The sequence below is a fragment of the Rhinolophus sinicus genome, chromosome 5, assembly GCF_057876585.1.
Source record: "Rhinolophus sinicus isolate RSI-liver-muscle chromosome 5, RSI-T2T, whole genome shotgun sequence".
NCBI lineage: Eukaryota > Metazoa > Chordata > Mammalia > Chiroptera > Rhinolophidae > Rhinolophus > Rhinolophus sinicus.
This window is the reverse complement of record NC_142505.1, coordinates 76,171,436-76,187,902: the sequence shown is the minus strand read 5'-3', so window position 1 is coordinate 76,187,902 and position 16,467 is coordinate 76,171,436. Positions and strand designations below refer to the sequence as shown.

The 16,467-nt window shown below is 38.7% G+C and overlaps 2 protein-coding genes across 3 annotated transcripts in view; one reads left to right on the top strand and one right to left on the bottom strand.

Moving 5' to 3' along the window:
• RAD50 (RAD50 double strand break repair protein) overlaps window positions 1-16,467 on the bottom strand; it is a 92,779-nt gene that overhangs the window by 2,858 nt on the left and 73,454 nt on the right. Inside the window, exons 22-24 of one of the 2 annotated variants that reach the window (XM_019756106.3) lie at window positions 3,540-3,625; window positions 2,846-2,988; window positions 381-514 (exon numbers count right to left, since the gene is read on the bottom strand). In XM_019756106.3, the coding sequence (XP_019611665.1) occupies window positions 381-514; window positions 2,846-2,988; window positions 3,540-3,625 (363 nt within the window). Of the gene's footprint in view, window positions 1-379; window positions 515-2,845; window positions 2,989-3,539; window positions 3,626-16,467 lie in introns of those variants that run through there. The other variant, XR_012489778.2, reaches the window with a different exon arrangement.
• KIF3A (kinesin family member 3A) overlaps window positions 1-16,467 on the top strand; it is a 143,117-nt gene that overhangs the window by 99,817 nt on the left and 26,833 nt on the right. The window lies entirely within an intron of this gene.

Sequence of the window (16,467 nt, the reverse complement as noted above, 5' to 3'; positions counted from 1 at the left end):
TGCATGTGAAAAGCTGGGGAGACAGTCCAAAACCACTGTCACCACTTAGCAGTGGCTTAGCAGGTCACGCAAACTCCTGTACATGACATGTGGGTTCCTCTGGTAGGTTTACAGGAAAGCCAAACCCAGCCAGAAAATGATCACCATGAGTTTCCTATGAACACACTTGGGGAGACAGATGCAGCTGTGTCTGGAGTTGCTTTTCACCATCTCGTTCTTTTTAAAAATCTGACAAATTACTATCAAAATGTAAAGCCTAAGGTCTGGCACCAACCAGCCTTTCCCAAGGAAAACACATTTAGAGAGGGGTTTCATCACAGAACTCTCTTAATCTTACTTTAAAAGCTATCATAACCTATCCCCACATTTGAGAAACTTACTCAACCAGAGCATGTGCAAGAGATTCAATGTTTTCTCGATCGAGATTTGTTGTTGGCTCATCCAAAGCAAGGATTCCACAGTTCAAGCAGAACGTCTCAGCCAGAGCCAGGCGAATAATGAGCGAGGCTAATACCTGGAAAAAAGCACCGAAGCTGAGCGGCACTGCACAGACCTTTTTCTCACTCACCTTAGCAAAGCACAGAGACCTGGCTTAATCTCTTTAGATGGGAAAGGTCACAGGGTCACTGACCTTAGGTAAATCACTGCTCTTTTGCTTAGAAGAGGCTGGCACTGTGCCCAGGCTCTGATGCCCTTCCAGAAGGTGAACTATCAGGTGCATAATCTCAGCCTATCATTTGCAATAAAGTGAAATGCTAAAGGCAATGCTGACTGCCCCCCTCGGCGCCCCCCCCCCACAAATCACAGGAGCTATAACAAAACTTGAAATCACACATGTGAATCAGAAATGCATTACCATTTATCTGTAACTAATAATTTTAATAATGGCATAAGATTAACAATCTTACAAATTCACGACCTGGCTATTTTCTTGGTAATAGGATTTGTTAGAAAACTTGGACACATTACATTTTTCAGAGCCTCAGAGACCTTTTCTCTCTTAGAGACTTCCTTAAATCTCTACGTTCTGTGGTCCAAACGAGGCACCTAACCCACATCATGCTCTAACCCACAAATGTTGGTGTATATAATTTTGAGAGAGAGGATGAATTCCTGGGTCAAGTATCAAGAGCACATAATTATGACTTTATTTAAGCTCACCTGTAGTAAATCCAAGTAACTGAAACTGAGGCACTTCCATGGTTAATAGAAATCTAATACTAAACCCCTCTGACCCAACTGAAACCATCTGAGGGTACGAGAGACACAGAATTAAGAGAGAAGAACTATTCTAGGAAGTCTAAACTACCTTTGTGTGAGCTGTAAATTCCCCCTCCCCCTGAATTGTGACTGAAGGAGCATCAGTGAGTGAGTTAGTGGTTTTAGAGCAGTTTACAGCTTCTTTTGATGCCTGGGGCAGGCTGGCAGGTTGCAAAAGCCAGGACCATCCCTTAGCCCTACAGACAGCCCTTCCTTCCTGTATTTGAACCCCACTGCTGCCACCCCCACCCCCACACACTCAGAAGGGAGTCTAATGGCGCTCCTGGCCCACTTCTACCAAACTATTTGTCTGCCTGCTCCCCCAACACCAAAGAAGCATTTACTGCAAATTAATTTTTATAATTTAGAGTAGCTACAGGAAATCTTTTGTTCAGAAGTTATTTTTGAAAGTATTTTTAATACAAAGAGATGTTTCAAACTATATTTTCTCATTCACAATTACCACTAAAAATCACCAAAGCAAGTAGGAGATACTGGTTATAGGTCAAAAATTTGTCATTTTTTGCAGACTGATTTAAGATAATAATCTGCAGATGCCTTAAATTGGTATCAGCTGTCTAGGCTGACAACAAAATACACACTGCATGCATGGACAAAATGCATGGACTATCTTTGGGTAAAAATAGTAAATTATGAAAAGACCTCAGATAAAGTGAACATCCATTTCTAGAATTTTAAAATTTTAAGAAAATCAAAGGTCCAGAGATGTCAAGTATAATCTGCTTCTAATTTGAAAGGAGGAAGCTCAAGAACCTGTGACATCCTGAGTACAAACCTGTGCACAGTGAAAGGACTCAGCCTTGTTCCCCAAGGATGGCAGGCCCCTTTCCGGACTCTACAACTTCCTGATTTGCTTTGTGCTCCATCAGCAGCCTGTGCTCTCTTCCCAGAGCCTCACGTAGAGCCAGGTGGCCTGGCCCAGCAGCTGAGGCTCTGTGTGAGGGGGGGAGAGGCAGGGGCTTCTGTGGGTATCACAGCTTCTGGCTCTAATAGACTCTTCTTTTAGATGGTCTGCAGGCCCAAAGGCTAGGCTGGGGGCGGGGGGGCTCTCAGTCTTATAACGGGGCTGCTTTCTCAGTGAGACTCTCTCATGCACTGTGATGCCTCATCTGGCTCAACCTAGGATCTGGTTTGCTAATACTGTATGCCACTGATTCTGACCCTCCCCCATCCCCGACTTCTCTGAAATCAGGACACATCTTATAATCACAATTGCGCTTTTTCTTTCTTGCTGGCATATAAAATAGTGGTGTGTCTACCAATAACATAGTAACCTTATTCTCATAAGGAGTGCTGTGAAACAATGGTCTTCATTGAGCCTACCCTGTGAGAATGTTTCAGGCCCTTCTCCTAAGAGCCTACTTTACATAATGTTGCAGGCAGTTAGAAATGCGGGAGTGTAATGAGGGTAGCCGAGCCTGGTTTACTTTACATGGCAGCCAGGAGCGCTGTAAGGAGCTTCCCGCCATTCAAGGGCAGCTTCGGGTGCCTCCACCACCCTGACATTTGTGTCTCTGTCCATTCTCCGGGGAAAGGCGACTCCCTAGGTTCCTGTGATACCTGCCTTTTGTCCGGCACTGCATCGTCCTCGCATATCCAATGCTGTGTCTCCCTTCAGCATCACCACTCGGTAGTTGTAATTCCGCCTTTTATCAGAAGCTGATACGTTCTCATCGGCATCAGACCGAATTTCTATATATTCGATATCTGACATGAAAGAAGATTTCAGACAAATTTACACTCTGTAGCCTTTTGTCACTTGCAAACATCAAATAAGCCTGGGAGCGACGTGTGAGCGACGTGACATTACAGGGGAAACCCTGGCTGTTTGGAACCTTTCTCTCTGGCTGAGGAGTCACAAGGTTCCTGGGCCAGAAGCAACCCAGATGCCCCAGCCATCAGTCCCAGCTCTGCTTCTCTGACTTAGTTCCTCTATTAAGAGTTTCCTCTTGATGGTTTTCTTCTTATCGCATTTCGGCTTATCCCTATCTACCCTTCAGCAGAACCTATTATGTCACCAGCTAAATATAATGTACACTGTAGCCAAATATGTAAGTCCTGTCAAGGCTCTAGAATAGAAACTTTTGCATTTTTTCTTGCTATAAGATATTGTCAAGATAAGAATTCTTAGAAAACCTCAAAGAGATGTTCCGTAAGGGGTCCTAGAGGTAATCCTGGCATGATGAGAAGACGGGGCAAGAGCTGGAGACAGGGCTATGGAAGAGCACTTGTGATACACCTATTTATTAGTTAATCACCTTGTCCGCGATAGGTACTGCGCCAAAGGTCACGAATGATTTTATTGATTTCTTCCATTTTCATACTGTGAAATTTCATTATTGCTCTGGAAAAAAAGCCATGGGTACTTTAATGGAATAATATGATAATGTATTATTATGTATAATAGGAATATATTTACAATATATGAAGTATATAATAATGTATATAATAATAATGCAAGTAACACCATAACAATTTCATGAAATAACTTCCCCAATATTTTCAGTGATAAAAGTAGGCTATAGTAAGAGCTAGAAAAAAATAAGACCCAAACCTTGCTTCTTGGCTAGTACTGAAAACTGCCAGGCATGTTTCCAGTGCTCCAGGGTCCCCCGCCTTCTCTATGTTTACTATGATATGACAAACACTCCCTTAAATACATACTTAAACAGAGTGAAATTTTCAGAAAGCAGTTTTATAGACTTTTTCTTAGCCTTATTGGAAGGACTGTTTCCAGTGATGACCACAGGTCACACAGGAAGACCTGCTGCTGGACGGGAGTGAGTTAAAGGAGTAAGGGAGGTGTACAGGGTCCCTTAGTCTACGGGGAGATAGGAGAGTCTTTGCAACTGCCCTTTTCCGCTCCTGTTACTGTCAAGGTTTACCAAAGCCAGCCTCTCAGGCTGCTTTCAGTTCTCAGATCTGCGAGGTTTTTATCCACTAGAAGCTTTCATTCAGAGAGGGTGATTTAGAGGCTTAAGCTGAACTGAAACTCAGAACTTTTATTTTCCCTTCCTAGAAGATGGAGAAATCGTAACTCCAAATATGTGTACCCCTCCCTGCCCCCCTGCAACACTGTTGAAAAAACAGTAGTTTCTGAACACTAAAAAGAAATGTTTGTAAAAAACAAAAGTAGCCTGTCAAAATCTGACACTGTTCTTACTACAGTCACCTTTCATCAAAAAGCCCTTAGGTTCTTTGGAAGTGGGTTTATGAACTAATAAATGTTGCACCAGTGACAAAGAGGAAAACATCACTGCCACTACCATACAAAGGATGTGAGGAGGCCTTACTTCCATTTGCAAGCTCTTATCTGATATATACAAAAAAAGAAACTGAACGTAATGCTACTGCCTCTTCATAATCATTTCGTGATCTTCTGGTTCACCAGCAAAAGAGAAAGAAATGACTCAACATAAATACACTTTAAATATCAGATGAAGGATTCTGAAGTAATAAAGACTGGGAAAAACCATATTTTGCTTGTTGATGAGAATGCAACAAGTCTCCATTTTCTACTTTATACATCTACCTCAGCCTAACATTTTATACTCCCTTTAAAGGGTGGAGACAAAACTTCTAAGTATTTGCTAAAAAAAGAAAGAAGAAAACCTCAGAATGTTCATGTAATCCATAGCTTTATACATTATAATCCTGATTTTGGAAATGACTTTTTTAAATAGTCATCTTTCCATTCCAGTTAAAAATCTTCCATAAATAACATAAACACTTCCAACAAGCTCCAGGTGGAGTGCGGGCATCCAGGCTGCAAACACACTCTGCCATGGCTCCCTGTACAACAGAGGGGTTGCATCCTAGCCCATGGGTAGGGCTGCTGAGACAGCACTGCAGGAAAAAGCTTTAGTCCTGAGAAAGATCTACAGTCAGCAAGGGGTGTATCAGATAGTTGACAATGCCTAGCACTGTTGGCTGAACCGTTAGCTTTTGTATCCTCTCTGTCTAGTTTGAGTTTACAGCCCCACAGTGCAACAGCAGGGGATGGTTAGGGTAACTCCATTGATCCACTTGAGGGAATAACAATAATAATAGTTGTTACTATTGAGGAGATTACTTTATGTGAGGCACAATTATGCTAAACAATCATATTATCTCCTTTAATCCTTACGACAATACTGGGAGTTAGGTCTGGTTATCTTCATTTTACCATTAAGAAAAGTGAGATTTGACGAAGTTGGCAAGTTGTTCTAGATCAGAGAAAAGTGGTGAGGATATTAATAGCCCTTGAATATGAGAATTAAAAAAAGGCAGTCAGAATGCCATCTTTAAAGCCACCAAGCTCAGATAGTTTTATGAGTAAATGTTATCAAATCTTCAAGTTACACTTAGCTCTCCAGTACATAAAGTATTACATAGCAAGGAGAAAACAAGGAGAAAAAAGTATAAGCCTATTTTGCTTATGAATATAGATACAAACATCCTAAATAAAGTCAAATTTAGTGAGGGTATGAAAAACAATATATCATGGCCAAGTAGTGTTTATCCCAAGAAAGCAAGAATAATACAACAGGAAAAAAAGTTGAAGATGATTTGTTGCGTTAATGGATTAAAAGAAAAAAACTGATTTTCTCAATAGCTGTCAAAAAGTATTTATTATAACACTAAGTTTTGATTAAAATCCTCAAAGAAAATAGAGGAAAATTTTCTTAATATGACAAAATCACTCTATCTGATATCCACAGCAGCTTCAAATTTAGTATTAAAATACACAGAAGTGTTCCTCTGAAAGCTAAGAATAAGAGAGAGAGGCTTCTTATTACAGCTATGCTAAAATAATGTCCTGGAGAGCCCTAACAATTCAGTAACATAATAAAAAGAACTGAAGAATAAATGAGGAGAAAAAAATCCCAAAACTTTCTGCAGGTGATATAATTGTACACTTAGAAACCCTAAGAAATCAACTGAAAAACTATTAAGATTAATAAGGTGGTCAGAAATAAACATACAAAATTAATAGTTTTACTATCGAGTAGCAAAATCCAATAGGAAACATGATAGAAAAAAGGACCCTATTGACAATGGCAAAAAAAACTATGAAACACCTAGGAATCTAATAGGTACAGGATCTAGAGGAAAACGCTACAAAGCTTGACAATAGCACAAAAAGAGCTGATTAAATGGGAGAGACATACTGTAGGGTCTAAATTGGGAGATACAATATTGCAAAGATGTCCATCTTCCTCAGTAATCCATAAAGTAAATGCAATCCAAACAAAACTCCCAACAAGATTAAAAACATTTTTTTAAATGAAATTCATAAGGTGACTCTAAAGTTTGTATTTCAGAAGAATAAAATCACAGTACTGGGACAGGAATAAAACAAAATAAAACCAAATACATACAGAACTTCAGTTTATAAATGACATTTTAAATCAATAGGAAAGGTTTTAACAGTGTTGGAGAGACGAAAAAAATAAATTTATATCACTATCCTTTATCGAACCTCAAACTCCAAATGAAGGATTAAAAGTTAAATAAAACTATCAGAAGAAAACATTTTATAATCTTAGGACTGGGAAGGCCCTTCTAATCAAGAAGCCATAAATAAAAAGACTAAAGATTTGCCTACCTAAAAATTAAGTCACAAATAATACAATAGAGAAAGTTAAAGGACAAATGACTAACTAGGAATAACTACTTGCAATGTACATGAATAGGATTAATATCCAGAATATAAAAAAAAGTGGTACAAATCACTAAGAAAAAGACAATCTAATTGGCAGAGAAATATGAATAGGCAATTCTCAGAGAAGAAATACAAATAGCCAATGTATGAAAAGATCTTTAACCTCACTAGTAAACAGAAAAATGCAAAATAAAGTGAGAGGATTTTTTTATGTAAGCAGACTGGCAAAAATTAAAGAGTGATAATATGAAATGCAGACATTGAGAAAGGGATACTTACATATATGAACGTAAAAGATTTTCATCGCATGTGAAGTGAATGAAAAAGACAACAGAAAAATAACTACAGTGTGATACTATTCACATACAAACAAAAAAGATGTATTTGTGTGAACATACATGCAAAAGCACTCTGAGGGAAATAAAAATGTCACCAATGTAACAATATTTAAGTGCTGAATAAATGTTAGACAGTGTCATGGAAATGAACCATGCTGTCATTTGCATAGTAATGGAATACAGGGAAGCATAAATATCGGTGATACAAGGCTGAATGGGTTAAGTGGTGGAAGTCCTACAAAATATTATGGAGCACAAAGGAAGGAAAAATCACATGTTTGGGAAGGGCTTCATCAAGGTAACATTCCAAGGAGAGATCACATGGGAAACTGTGAAGAGTCTTAAGGGAATCAAATTGTTCAGTTTGCTTAGAACACAGTGAGTACTGAGAGAAGAAATGGGAAAGGCCAGCTATGGGACTCTGTCCTAAAATTAGCAGGAACAGAGACCACCACCTTTAGGAAAATTAACCTGGTAGAAGTATAATAACCTGAAAGGAGGGGTAAGAGGTGGGGGAAGCTACCCCAATAATACAGGTAAGAACGAGGAGGGTCTGACTTAGGAGGGGCTGTGGGAAACAAGCAGCTCTGCGCAGAAACCCTGTGAGAGCAGATTGTTTGTTGATTGACAGATACCGGCCCACAAATTAACCCCTTTTAGCACCTGGACTTTACAGGTAATTAACATTTAAGAATGACCTTGAAGGACCATGACCTCTAGTAAACAATCATTCTACTGAGGCAAAGATATGAATTTCATGGGCTGGAAACTGTGTGGGTAAGTGGTCATCAGCCCCCACACTGTGCCTGGGATGCAATCGCCCAGCTGCATGCATATACAAACTCACATGAAGTGGTATGTTTTGTGAAAACTGAGTCCCAAAAGAAAGTGTAAAGGTCTAAGATCTAAGAATATAGTGGTTTATAAATTATTTGGTCTTATATTTAAATACTCTTAAGAATCTGAAAGATTTCCTTAATAATTTCAGTAACAATAGATGGCATTTTATGAGGACAAATGATGGCTTTATTAGTATTGATAATTTTGGTGATTCATGTAAGCCTTAGATGTGATCCTCACAAATGACAAGGGCCTACCAATTTCCTGCTTGAAAGAGGGTACCTTGAGGCCAGAAAGACAAAAAGACATGTGCCAGTGAAACTATTCTGTATACTATAATGGTACATACACATCATTGTACATTTGTCAAAACTTAGGTATGCAATGTACACCACCAAGAGTGAACCCTAATGAAAACTACAGACTTGGGGTGATTATGACATGTCAATGTAGGTTCACCAAATGTGCCGCTCTGGTGAAGCATGCTGATAATAAGGTAGCTTTGGTTGTTGGGTGGGGGAGGAATATGGGAAATCTCTGTACTTTCTGCTCAGTTTTGCTGTGAACCTAAAACTGCTCTAAAAAGCCTATTAAAAAGAGAGAGAGATAGAAAAAGATACACGCCAGTGTAATGTGTGGAGCTGTCTGCATCCATGTCCCTCTCCCTTCTTTATACAGACACCTCCTTTAAATGTTAGGATGACTGTACTGTCCTTTAGCACCTTTATACCATGGCTGCTGTCCCAGCAATGAGATGATTTTCCTTTTGGTTCTAAGCTGTCCAACTGCATCCCACACTTGGACATTTAATGAAAAGCTTCTGAGTTATCTTCTTCCTAAGCATACATGTGTTCTAGGTTGACATCACAAATGAAACAGGTTAGGCCTCCACAGGACAATAATTCAGGGTTTTTGCTGCTGCTCTGAGGCCACTTTTTAAATCATCTTAGGACTTAGTCGTTAGCAGAGAACTGAATGCCTGAAATGCAATCATTACAGAGCAGTATCTAAGGGGTTGGAAAAATATCATCTACACAGACCAAAAACCTCAGCTGCCAGGAGAAGACCTTTCCAGGCCTGGCTTCTTTCATTATTTAAACCAGGGGTGTCCAAACTGTGGCCCGCGGGCCAACTGCGGCCGCAATCCATTTTTAATTGGCCCACAGCAAATTCCAAAAATATATTTAGTTTACTTAAATAAACCAGGTGAGGCAATACGTACTTCACCTCGAGTGAGTGGCCCGGCTGTTTGTGTATTTTACCACATATGGCCCTTGGTGAAAAACGTTGAAAAAAGTTTGGACATCCCTGATTTAAACCATCTCCAGCACTCAAGGTACTGAGTAAGGTTAGCTACCATTTTGCAAAATTTGAACTGATGCTCAAAATGAGAAGTACACATAAAATGGCAAACCTTGTGGATTTCCAGTCTCAAGCTATTTTCTTGAATAAAATATTGATTAAGAGGGCCAAATACAAACATGCCTTTGTAATAAAAAATACTAGTTCAGAAATATGAAGATATAGTAAGTTAATAAAAATTAACCAAGGTGGAAAAAAGTACAAAAGATTATACTTTTATAAAGGACATTTCCCAACATTATTCTCATCCTTGTATTTAAAATTGTATCAAACTTTGAGTTGCTAAAAAATTGGCTATGACCGTTATTCATTATTACATTGGATACTCTTCCCGACTGCCCTGGTACTTACTATTGTGAAAAATTCCTTTCTCAAAATTTCAGAGGAAGCCCTCTCATATCAGGGAAATGGTATCATGAGTATCACATTCTGAGTTTCATGTTCCAAATTAATAAAGATTTTCATTATCTAGCAAAACTAAAAATCCCTGATTTGCCACATTTAAGTTGCACATTTAAAAGAAAAATGACTCTTTTTCAAGATAAAACCCTTAAGACTATTAAACTAAATACTTAAAACCCTTAAAACTATTGAATTAATTTCCTTTAGCCAGACTCCCCAAAAAATCAGCTTTTAAAATTCAGGCAATAGTTCAACCACAAGTGTAAGATAAATATTTGGTTAAAAAAACTGCAGTGAGTGTAAAAAGCGACTGCCTATCTTTTGGTTTTGCAATCAACCTGCTCGCTGCTTCAGGGGCTGCTGATGTGAAACTGCACACCCATGGTGAGGAGGAGAACGATGGCTGTGAGAAGTGGGCCCAGCCACGGCCTCCACGCACGTGCCAGGAGCTAGGCTCTGAACAGACTCACAGGTTTGGCTGCCTTGGATGCAAAACTGTAAAAGTTACATGTCGGCACTTATCAGTCTCAGAAGAAGTGTGGCTTTCTATGCAACATTCCATGTTTGGAGAAGAATGACAGTGGAACACTGGGCATAGGGTAGAACAGTATATTTTGAGTGATATATTCTACAATCATTTAATTTTAATCGACGTATTCTATTAAGGGGAAAAGAAGTAATACATTCTAAATGATGGATAACTTCCCCCTTCTCATCTAGTGTGTCTCTGACCACTGGCAATACTTATAATCAGTGATGTTTTTAGATGATTACTAATAACAGATGGCAATCTGCTTTTCTTGAAAATGCATTGCTAATTTCCTGTGTTACCTTGAATAGACAGTTGAATGCAACAACTGCACTGACTGAATGCTTCATTCTAAGAGGTGAAACAACGAGGGAAATTTTTACCTCACTTTATTCTAGGTGAGAGGGCAGAGTTAAGGCTCACAGTATAAACCTTAAGAAGGCCACAGTTGGCAGGCACAAGCCCACAAAGACTCAATTTGGAGGAAATCTGTACCACTTCTTTTCTTCCGATTACCAGATAACAGAACTTGGTAAACAGCTTAGCTTTACCCCTTAAGTAAGCCTAATTGCTGGAAAGTACCCCTGTACCTCCCTGCCTCCGCAAGCCCCTCACATACCCTCACTCTATTCAGTGTGATGCCTCTGTGATGGAGGCACTTTTCTCTACTGAAATGCCCTTCCTTCATTATTCAAGGCCCAGGTCAAACACAGACTATGGTCTCCCCTATTGGGCTGTTAGCAGTTTGCAGGATGGATGGCATGATATCTCTATCTTCCCAGAGCCTGACAAGAGAGAACAGAACAGGGATTTATGAATGAACGGGTGCCTTACTGAAGGTGTTCCTCTTCTTCCTGCTGTCACTGGCCCTCAGGGTCTGTAAAGATATCTGGGGGGCTCCTAGGTGTAGTTTCCTATTCAGTTACTGCATATGAAACCCAGGTCAGCAGTCAATGTACTAAGTAAGTGGAAGAGCTACCTTGAAGCAGAATATGTGCAAGTAAAATTGAAAACAAAACCCATCAAACTTACCTAACTGGGCCCCTCATTCCCCTTTAGCCATGACCCCATTTTACTGCTCCCCTTTACAGAAGAACTTGTTGCAAGAATTATCTATACTCATTGTCTCCATTTCTTACAACCCATCCTTTCCTCATCCAACTCCAAGGCTTCAATTCCAATCAGGCCACTGAGATTGTTCTGGAAGTGATTAACAATATCTATTTTGCCCAATTCAAGGGTTGGGTCACTTTTTTTTTTTTTAATTTCAGTGAGTTTCTGATTTTTAAAAAAATTATTGAAAATTATAGTTGACATACAATATTACATTAGTTTCGGATACACAACATAGTGATAAGACATTTAGATACCATACAAAGTGATCATCTAATAAGTCCCATACCCATCTCGCAACAATTATGACAGCATTATTGACTATATTGCCTATGCGGTACTTTACATCCCATGACTACTTTTATAATGGCAATTTGTGCTTAATCCCCTTCACCTTTTCACCCATTCCCTCACCCCCTCCTATTAGATGACCATCAGTTTTGTTCTCTGTATCTATGAGTTAGTTCTTGTTTTGTTTAATTCATTTTTTAGATTCCACATATACGAGGTGTAATAAAAAAATATGAATATTAAAAAAAAATTATTGTAGTAAAAGACAGATTGCTATTAATCCCCCTCAAAATACTCCCCCTCTCTTTGAACACACTTATCCCATTGTTCTTACCACTTTCTGAAGCAGTTCTGGAACTCTTCTTTCATGAGTGTCTTTAGTCGAGCTGTCACACCTTCTTTGATGTCCTGAATCATTTTGACTTTGGGGAAGAGCCAGAAGTCGCACGGTGCCAGATCCGGTGAATAAAGTAGATGAGGACACACCGTAATGTTTTTATTTGACAGAAATTGCCGTATACCAGAAGTGATGTGTGACACGGAGCATTGTCATGATGGAAGATAATTTACAGCACACTTTAAAACACACCTTTTCTCAACTGTAGCTCACATCCAACTGACTGCACCGAACAAGCTGAAACTTGTCACACACTGTTACTAAGGGTCGACGCACCACTTCCCGTATTGAAGATCCCTGCCTTTCCGTTGGATGGGACTCAGCAGCAGCATTCACCATAGTTTTTGATCACAACGGAAAGGCTCTGTGTCACACATCACTTTTGGTAAGGCAATTTCTGTCAAATAAAAACATCATGGTGTGTCCTCCTCCACCTTATTCACCAGATCTGGTACCATGCAACTTCTGGCTCTTCCCCAAAGTCAAAATGACCATGAAAAGTAAATGTTTTGAATTGATTCAGGACATTGAGGCAGCCACAACAGTGCAACGAAAGATACTCACAAAACAGCACTTCCAGAACTGCTTCAGAAAGTGGCAAGAACGATGGGATAAGTGTGTTTGAAGTGAGGGGGAGTACTTTGAGGGGGATTAATGGTAATGTGTCTTTTACTGTAATACATTTTTAAACATTCGCTATAGTTTTTGATCACATCTTGTAAGTGAAATCATACGGTATTTGTCTTTCTGTCTGACTTATTTCACGTAGCATAACACCTTCTAGATCCATCCATGTTGTTGGAAATGGAAAATTTTCATTTTTTTTTAATGGCTGGGTAATATTACATTGTCTATACCTATCACATCCTCTTTATCCATTAATCTACTGATGGACACCTAAATGGCTTCCATATCTTGGCTACTGTAAATAATGCTGCAATACACATAAAGGTGCATTTATTTTTCTGAATTAGTGTTTTTGATTTCTTGGGATAAATACCCAGTAATGGGATTGCTCAGTCATATGGTAGTTCTAATTTTTTAAGGAACCTGCATACTGTTTTCCATAGTGGCTGTACCAGTTTACAATCCCACCAATAATAGTGCACGAGGGTACCTTTTTCTCCACATCCTCATATCTGCTACTACAACTTCTTCTTTTGGATAATAGCCATTCTGACAGGTGTGAGGTGATCTCACTGTGGTTTTGATTTGCATTTCTCTAATGATGAGTGATATTGAACATCTTTTCATGGGTCTGTTGGCCATCTGTATGTCCACGTTGGAGAAATGTCTATTCAGGTCCTCTGCCCGTTTTTAATGGGATTTTTTTGATGTTCAGTTGTATGAGTTCTTTATATATTTTGGACATTAACCCCTTATTGGATAAATCATTTGTGAATACCTTCTCCCACTCAGTAGGTTATCTTTTTGTTTTGTTCATGGCTTCCTTTGTGGTACAAAAGTTTTTGTTTGATATAATTCCATTTATTTTTTTTTTCTTTTGTTTCCCTTGCCTGAGGAGACACATGTGAAAAAATACTGCTAAGAGCAATGTGAAAGAGTTTACTGCCTGTTTCCTTCTAGGAGTTTTATGGTTTCAGGCCTTACATTTAAGTCTAATCCATTTTGAGTTTATTCTTGTATATGGTGCAAAAAGGTCATCTAGTTTCATTTTTTTGAATGTATCTGCCTAGTTTTCCCAGCACCGTTTATTGAATAGACTGTCTTTATCCCATTGTATATTCTTGCTTCCTCTGTCATAGATTAACAGACCATATAGGCATGGGTTTATTTCTGAGCTCTCTATATTCTGTTCCATTGCTCTACGTGTCTGTTTCTATGCCAGTACCATGCTGTTTTGATTACTATAGCTCTGTAGTGTAGTTTGAAATCAGGTAGCCTCCAATTATGTTCTTCTTTCTCAAGATTGCTCTGGCTATTCGTTGTTGTTTTTTTTTTTTTGTGGTTCCACAAAGTTTTTAGGATTATTTGTTCTGGTTCTGTGAAAAATGCCATTGGTATTTTGATAAAGATTGCACTGAATCTGAAGATTGCTTCAGGTAATATGGACATTTTAACAATATTAATTCTTCCAATCTCTGAGCATGGTATATCCTTCCATTTAGTGGTGTCTTTTTCAATTTTTTTTCATTAATGTCAGATAGTTTTAAGAGTACAGATCTTTTTGATGCAACTGTAAATAGGATTGTTTTCTTAACTTCTCTTTCTTATAGTTCGTTATTAGTGTATAAAAACACAATCAATTTCTGAATATTAATTTTGTATACTGCAACGTTACTGAATTCATTATTAGTTCAAATAGTTTTTTGATAGAATCTTTAGGGTTTTCTATACATAGTATCATGTCTTCTGCAAATAGTGACAGTTTTACTTCTTCCTTTCCAATCTGGATGCCTTTTATTACTTTTTCCTGTCTGACTGCTGTAGCTAGGACTTTCAATACTATGTTGAATAAAAGTGGTGAAAGTGGACATCCTTGTATTGTTAAAAAGCTTTCAGGTTCTCACCACTGATTATGTCAACTGTGGGTTTGCTATATGTGGGCTTTATTATGTTGAAGTATGTTCCCTCTGTACCCACTTTGCTAAGAGTTCTTTTTATTAAATCATAAATGGGTGCTGAATTTTGTCAAAAGCTTTTTCTGCATCTATTGATATATTATTTTTATCATTTAGTTTGTTTATGTGGTGTATCACGTTAATTGATTTGTGGATAATGAACAACCTTACATACCTGGGATAAATCCCACTTGACCATGGTGTATGAGCTTTTTAATGTATTGCTGAATTCAGTTTGCTAATATTTTGTTGAGGATTTCCGCATTTATGTTCATCAGGAATATTGGCCTATAATTTTCTGTTTCTTTTGCTGGCTTTGTTATCAGATAATGCTAGCATCAAAAAATGAGTTTGGGAGCTATCCCTCCTTTTCAAGTTTTGGAATAGTTTGAGAAGGGGAGGTATTAATGCTTCTTTGAATGTTTGACAGAATTCACCTGTGAAGCCATCTGGTCTAAGATTTGTTTGTTGGGAGTTTTTTGTTTTGTTTTTGGTTTTTTAATATTTTATTGGGGGAGGGGAACAGGATTTTATTGGGGAACAGTGTGTACTTCCAGGCCTTTTTTCCAAGTCAAGTTGTCCTTTCAATCTTAGTTGTGGAGGGTGCCGTTCAGCTTCAAGTTGTCCTTTCAGTCTTTGTTGTGGAGGGCGCAGCTCATCTCCAGGTTCACTTCCCGTTTCTAATTGCAGGGGGCACAGCCCACCATCCCTGAGGGACTCCAACCTGCAACCTTGTGGTTGAGAGGACGCACTCCAACCAACTGAGCCATCCTGGAGCTCAGCGGCAGCTCAGCTCAAGGTGCCGTGTTCAATCTTAGTTGCAGGGGGTGGAGCCCACCATCCCTTGCGGGACTCGAGGAGTTGAACCGGCAACCTTGTGGTTGAGAGCCCACTGACCCATGTGGGAATCAAACCGGCAGCCTTTGGAGTTAGGAGCATGGAGCTCTAACCGCCTGAGCCACCAGGGCCGGCCCCTGTTGGGAATTTTTAGATTAATGATTCGATTTTGTTACTAGTAATGGATTGTTCAGAATTTCTATTTCTTCCTGATTCAGTCTTGGAAGATTTTATGTTTCTAGGAATTTATCCATTTCTTCTAGGTTGTCCAATTTGTTGGCATAAAAATGTTTGTAGTATTCCTTTATAATACTTTGTATTTCTGTGGTGTCGGTTGTCACTTTTCTACTTTCATTTCTGATTTTATTTATTTTGGCGCTGTTTTCCTTGATGAGTCTAGCTAAAGGTTTATGAATTTTCTTTACCTTTTTAAAGAACCAGCTCTTAGTTCCATTGATATTTTCTATTGTTTTTAAATTTTCTATTTCGTTCATTTCTGCTCTGATCTTTTACTATTTCCTTCCTTCTACTCACTTTGGGCTTTGTTTGTTCTTTTCCTAGTTCTTTTAGGTATAAGGTTGAGATTGTTTGAAAAATTTTTTGTTCCCTAAGGAGGTAGGCTTGTATTGCTATAAATTCCCCCCTAGAACTGCTTTTACTGTATCCCATAGATTTGGGGTTGTTGTATTCCCATTTTCATTTGTCTCAAAGTATCTTCTGATTTCCCCCCTAATTTCTTCCTTAACCCATCGATTATTTAGTGGCATGTTGTCTACTCCATGTTTGTGTTTTTTTCCCAGTTTTCTTCTTGTAATTGATTTCTAGTTTCATACTATTATGATGGGAGAAAT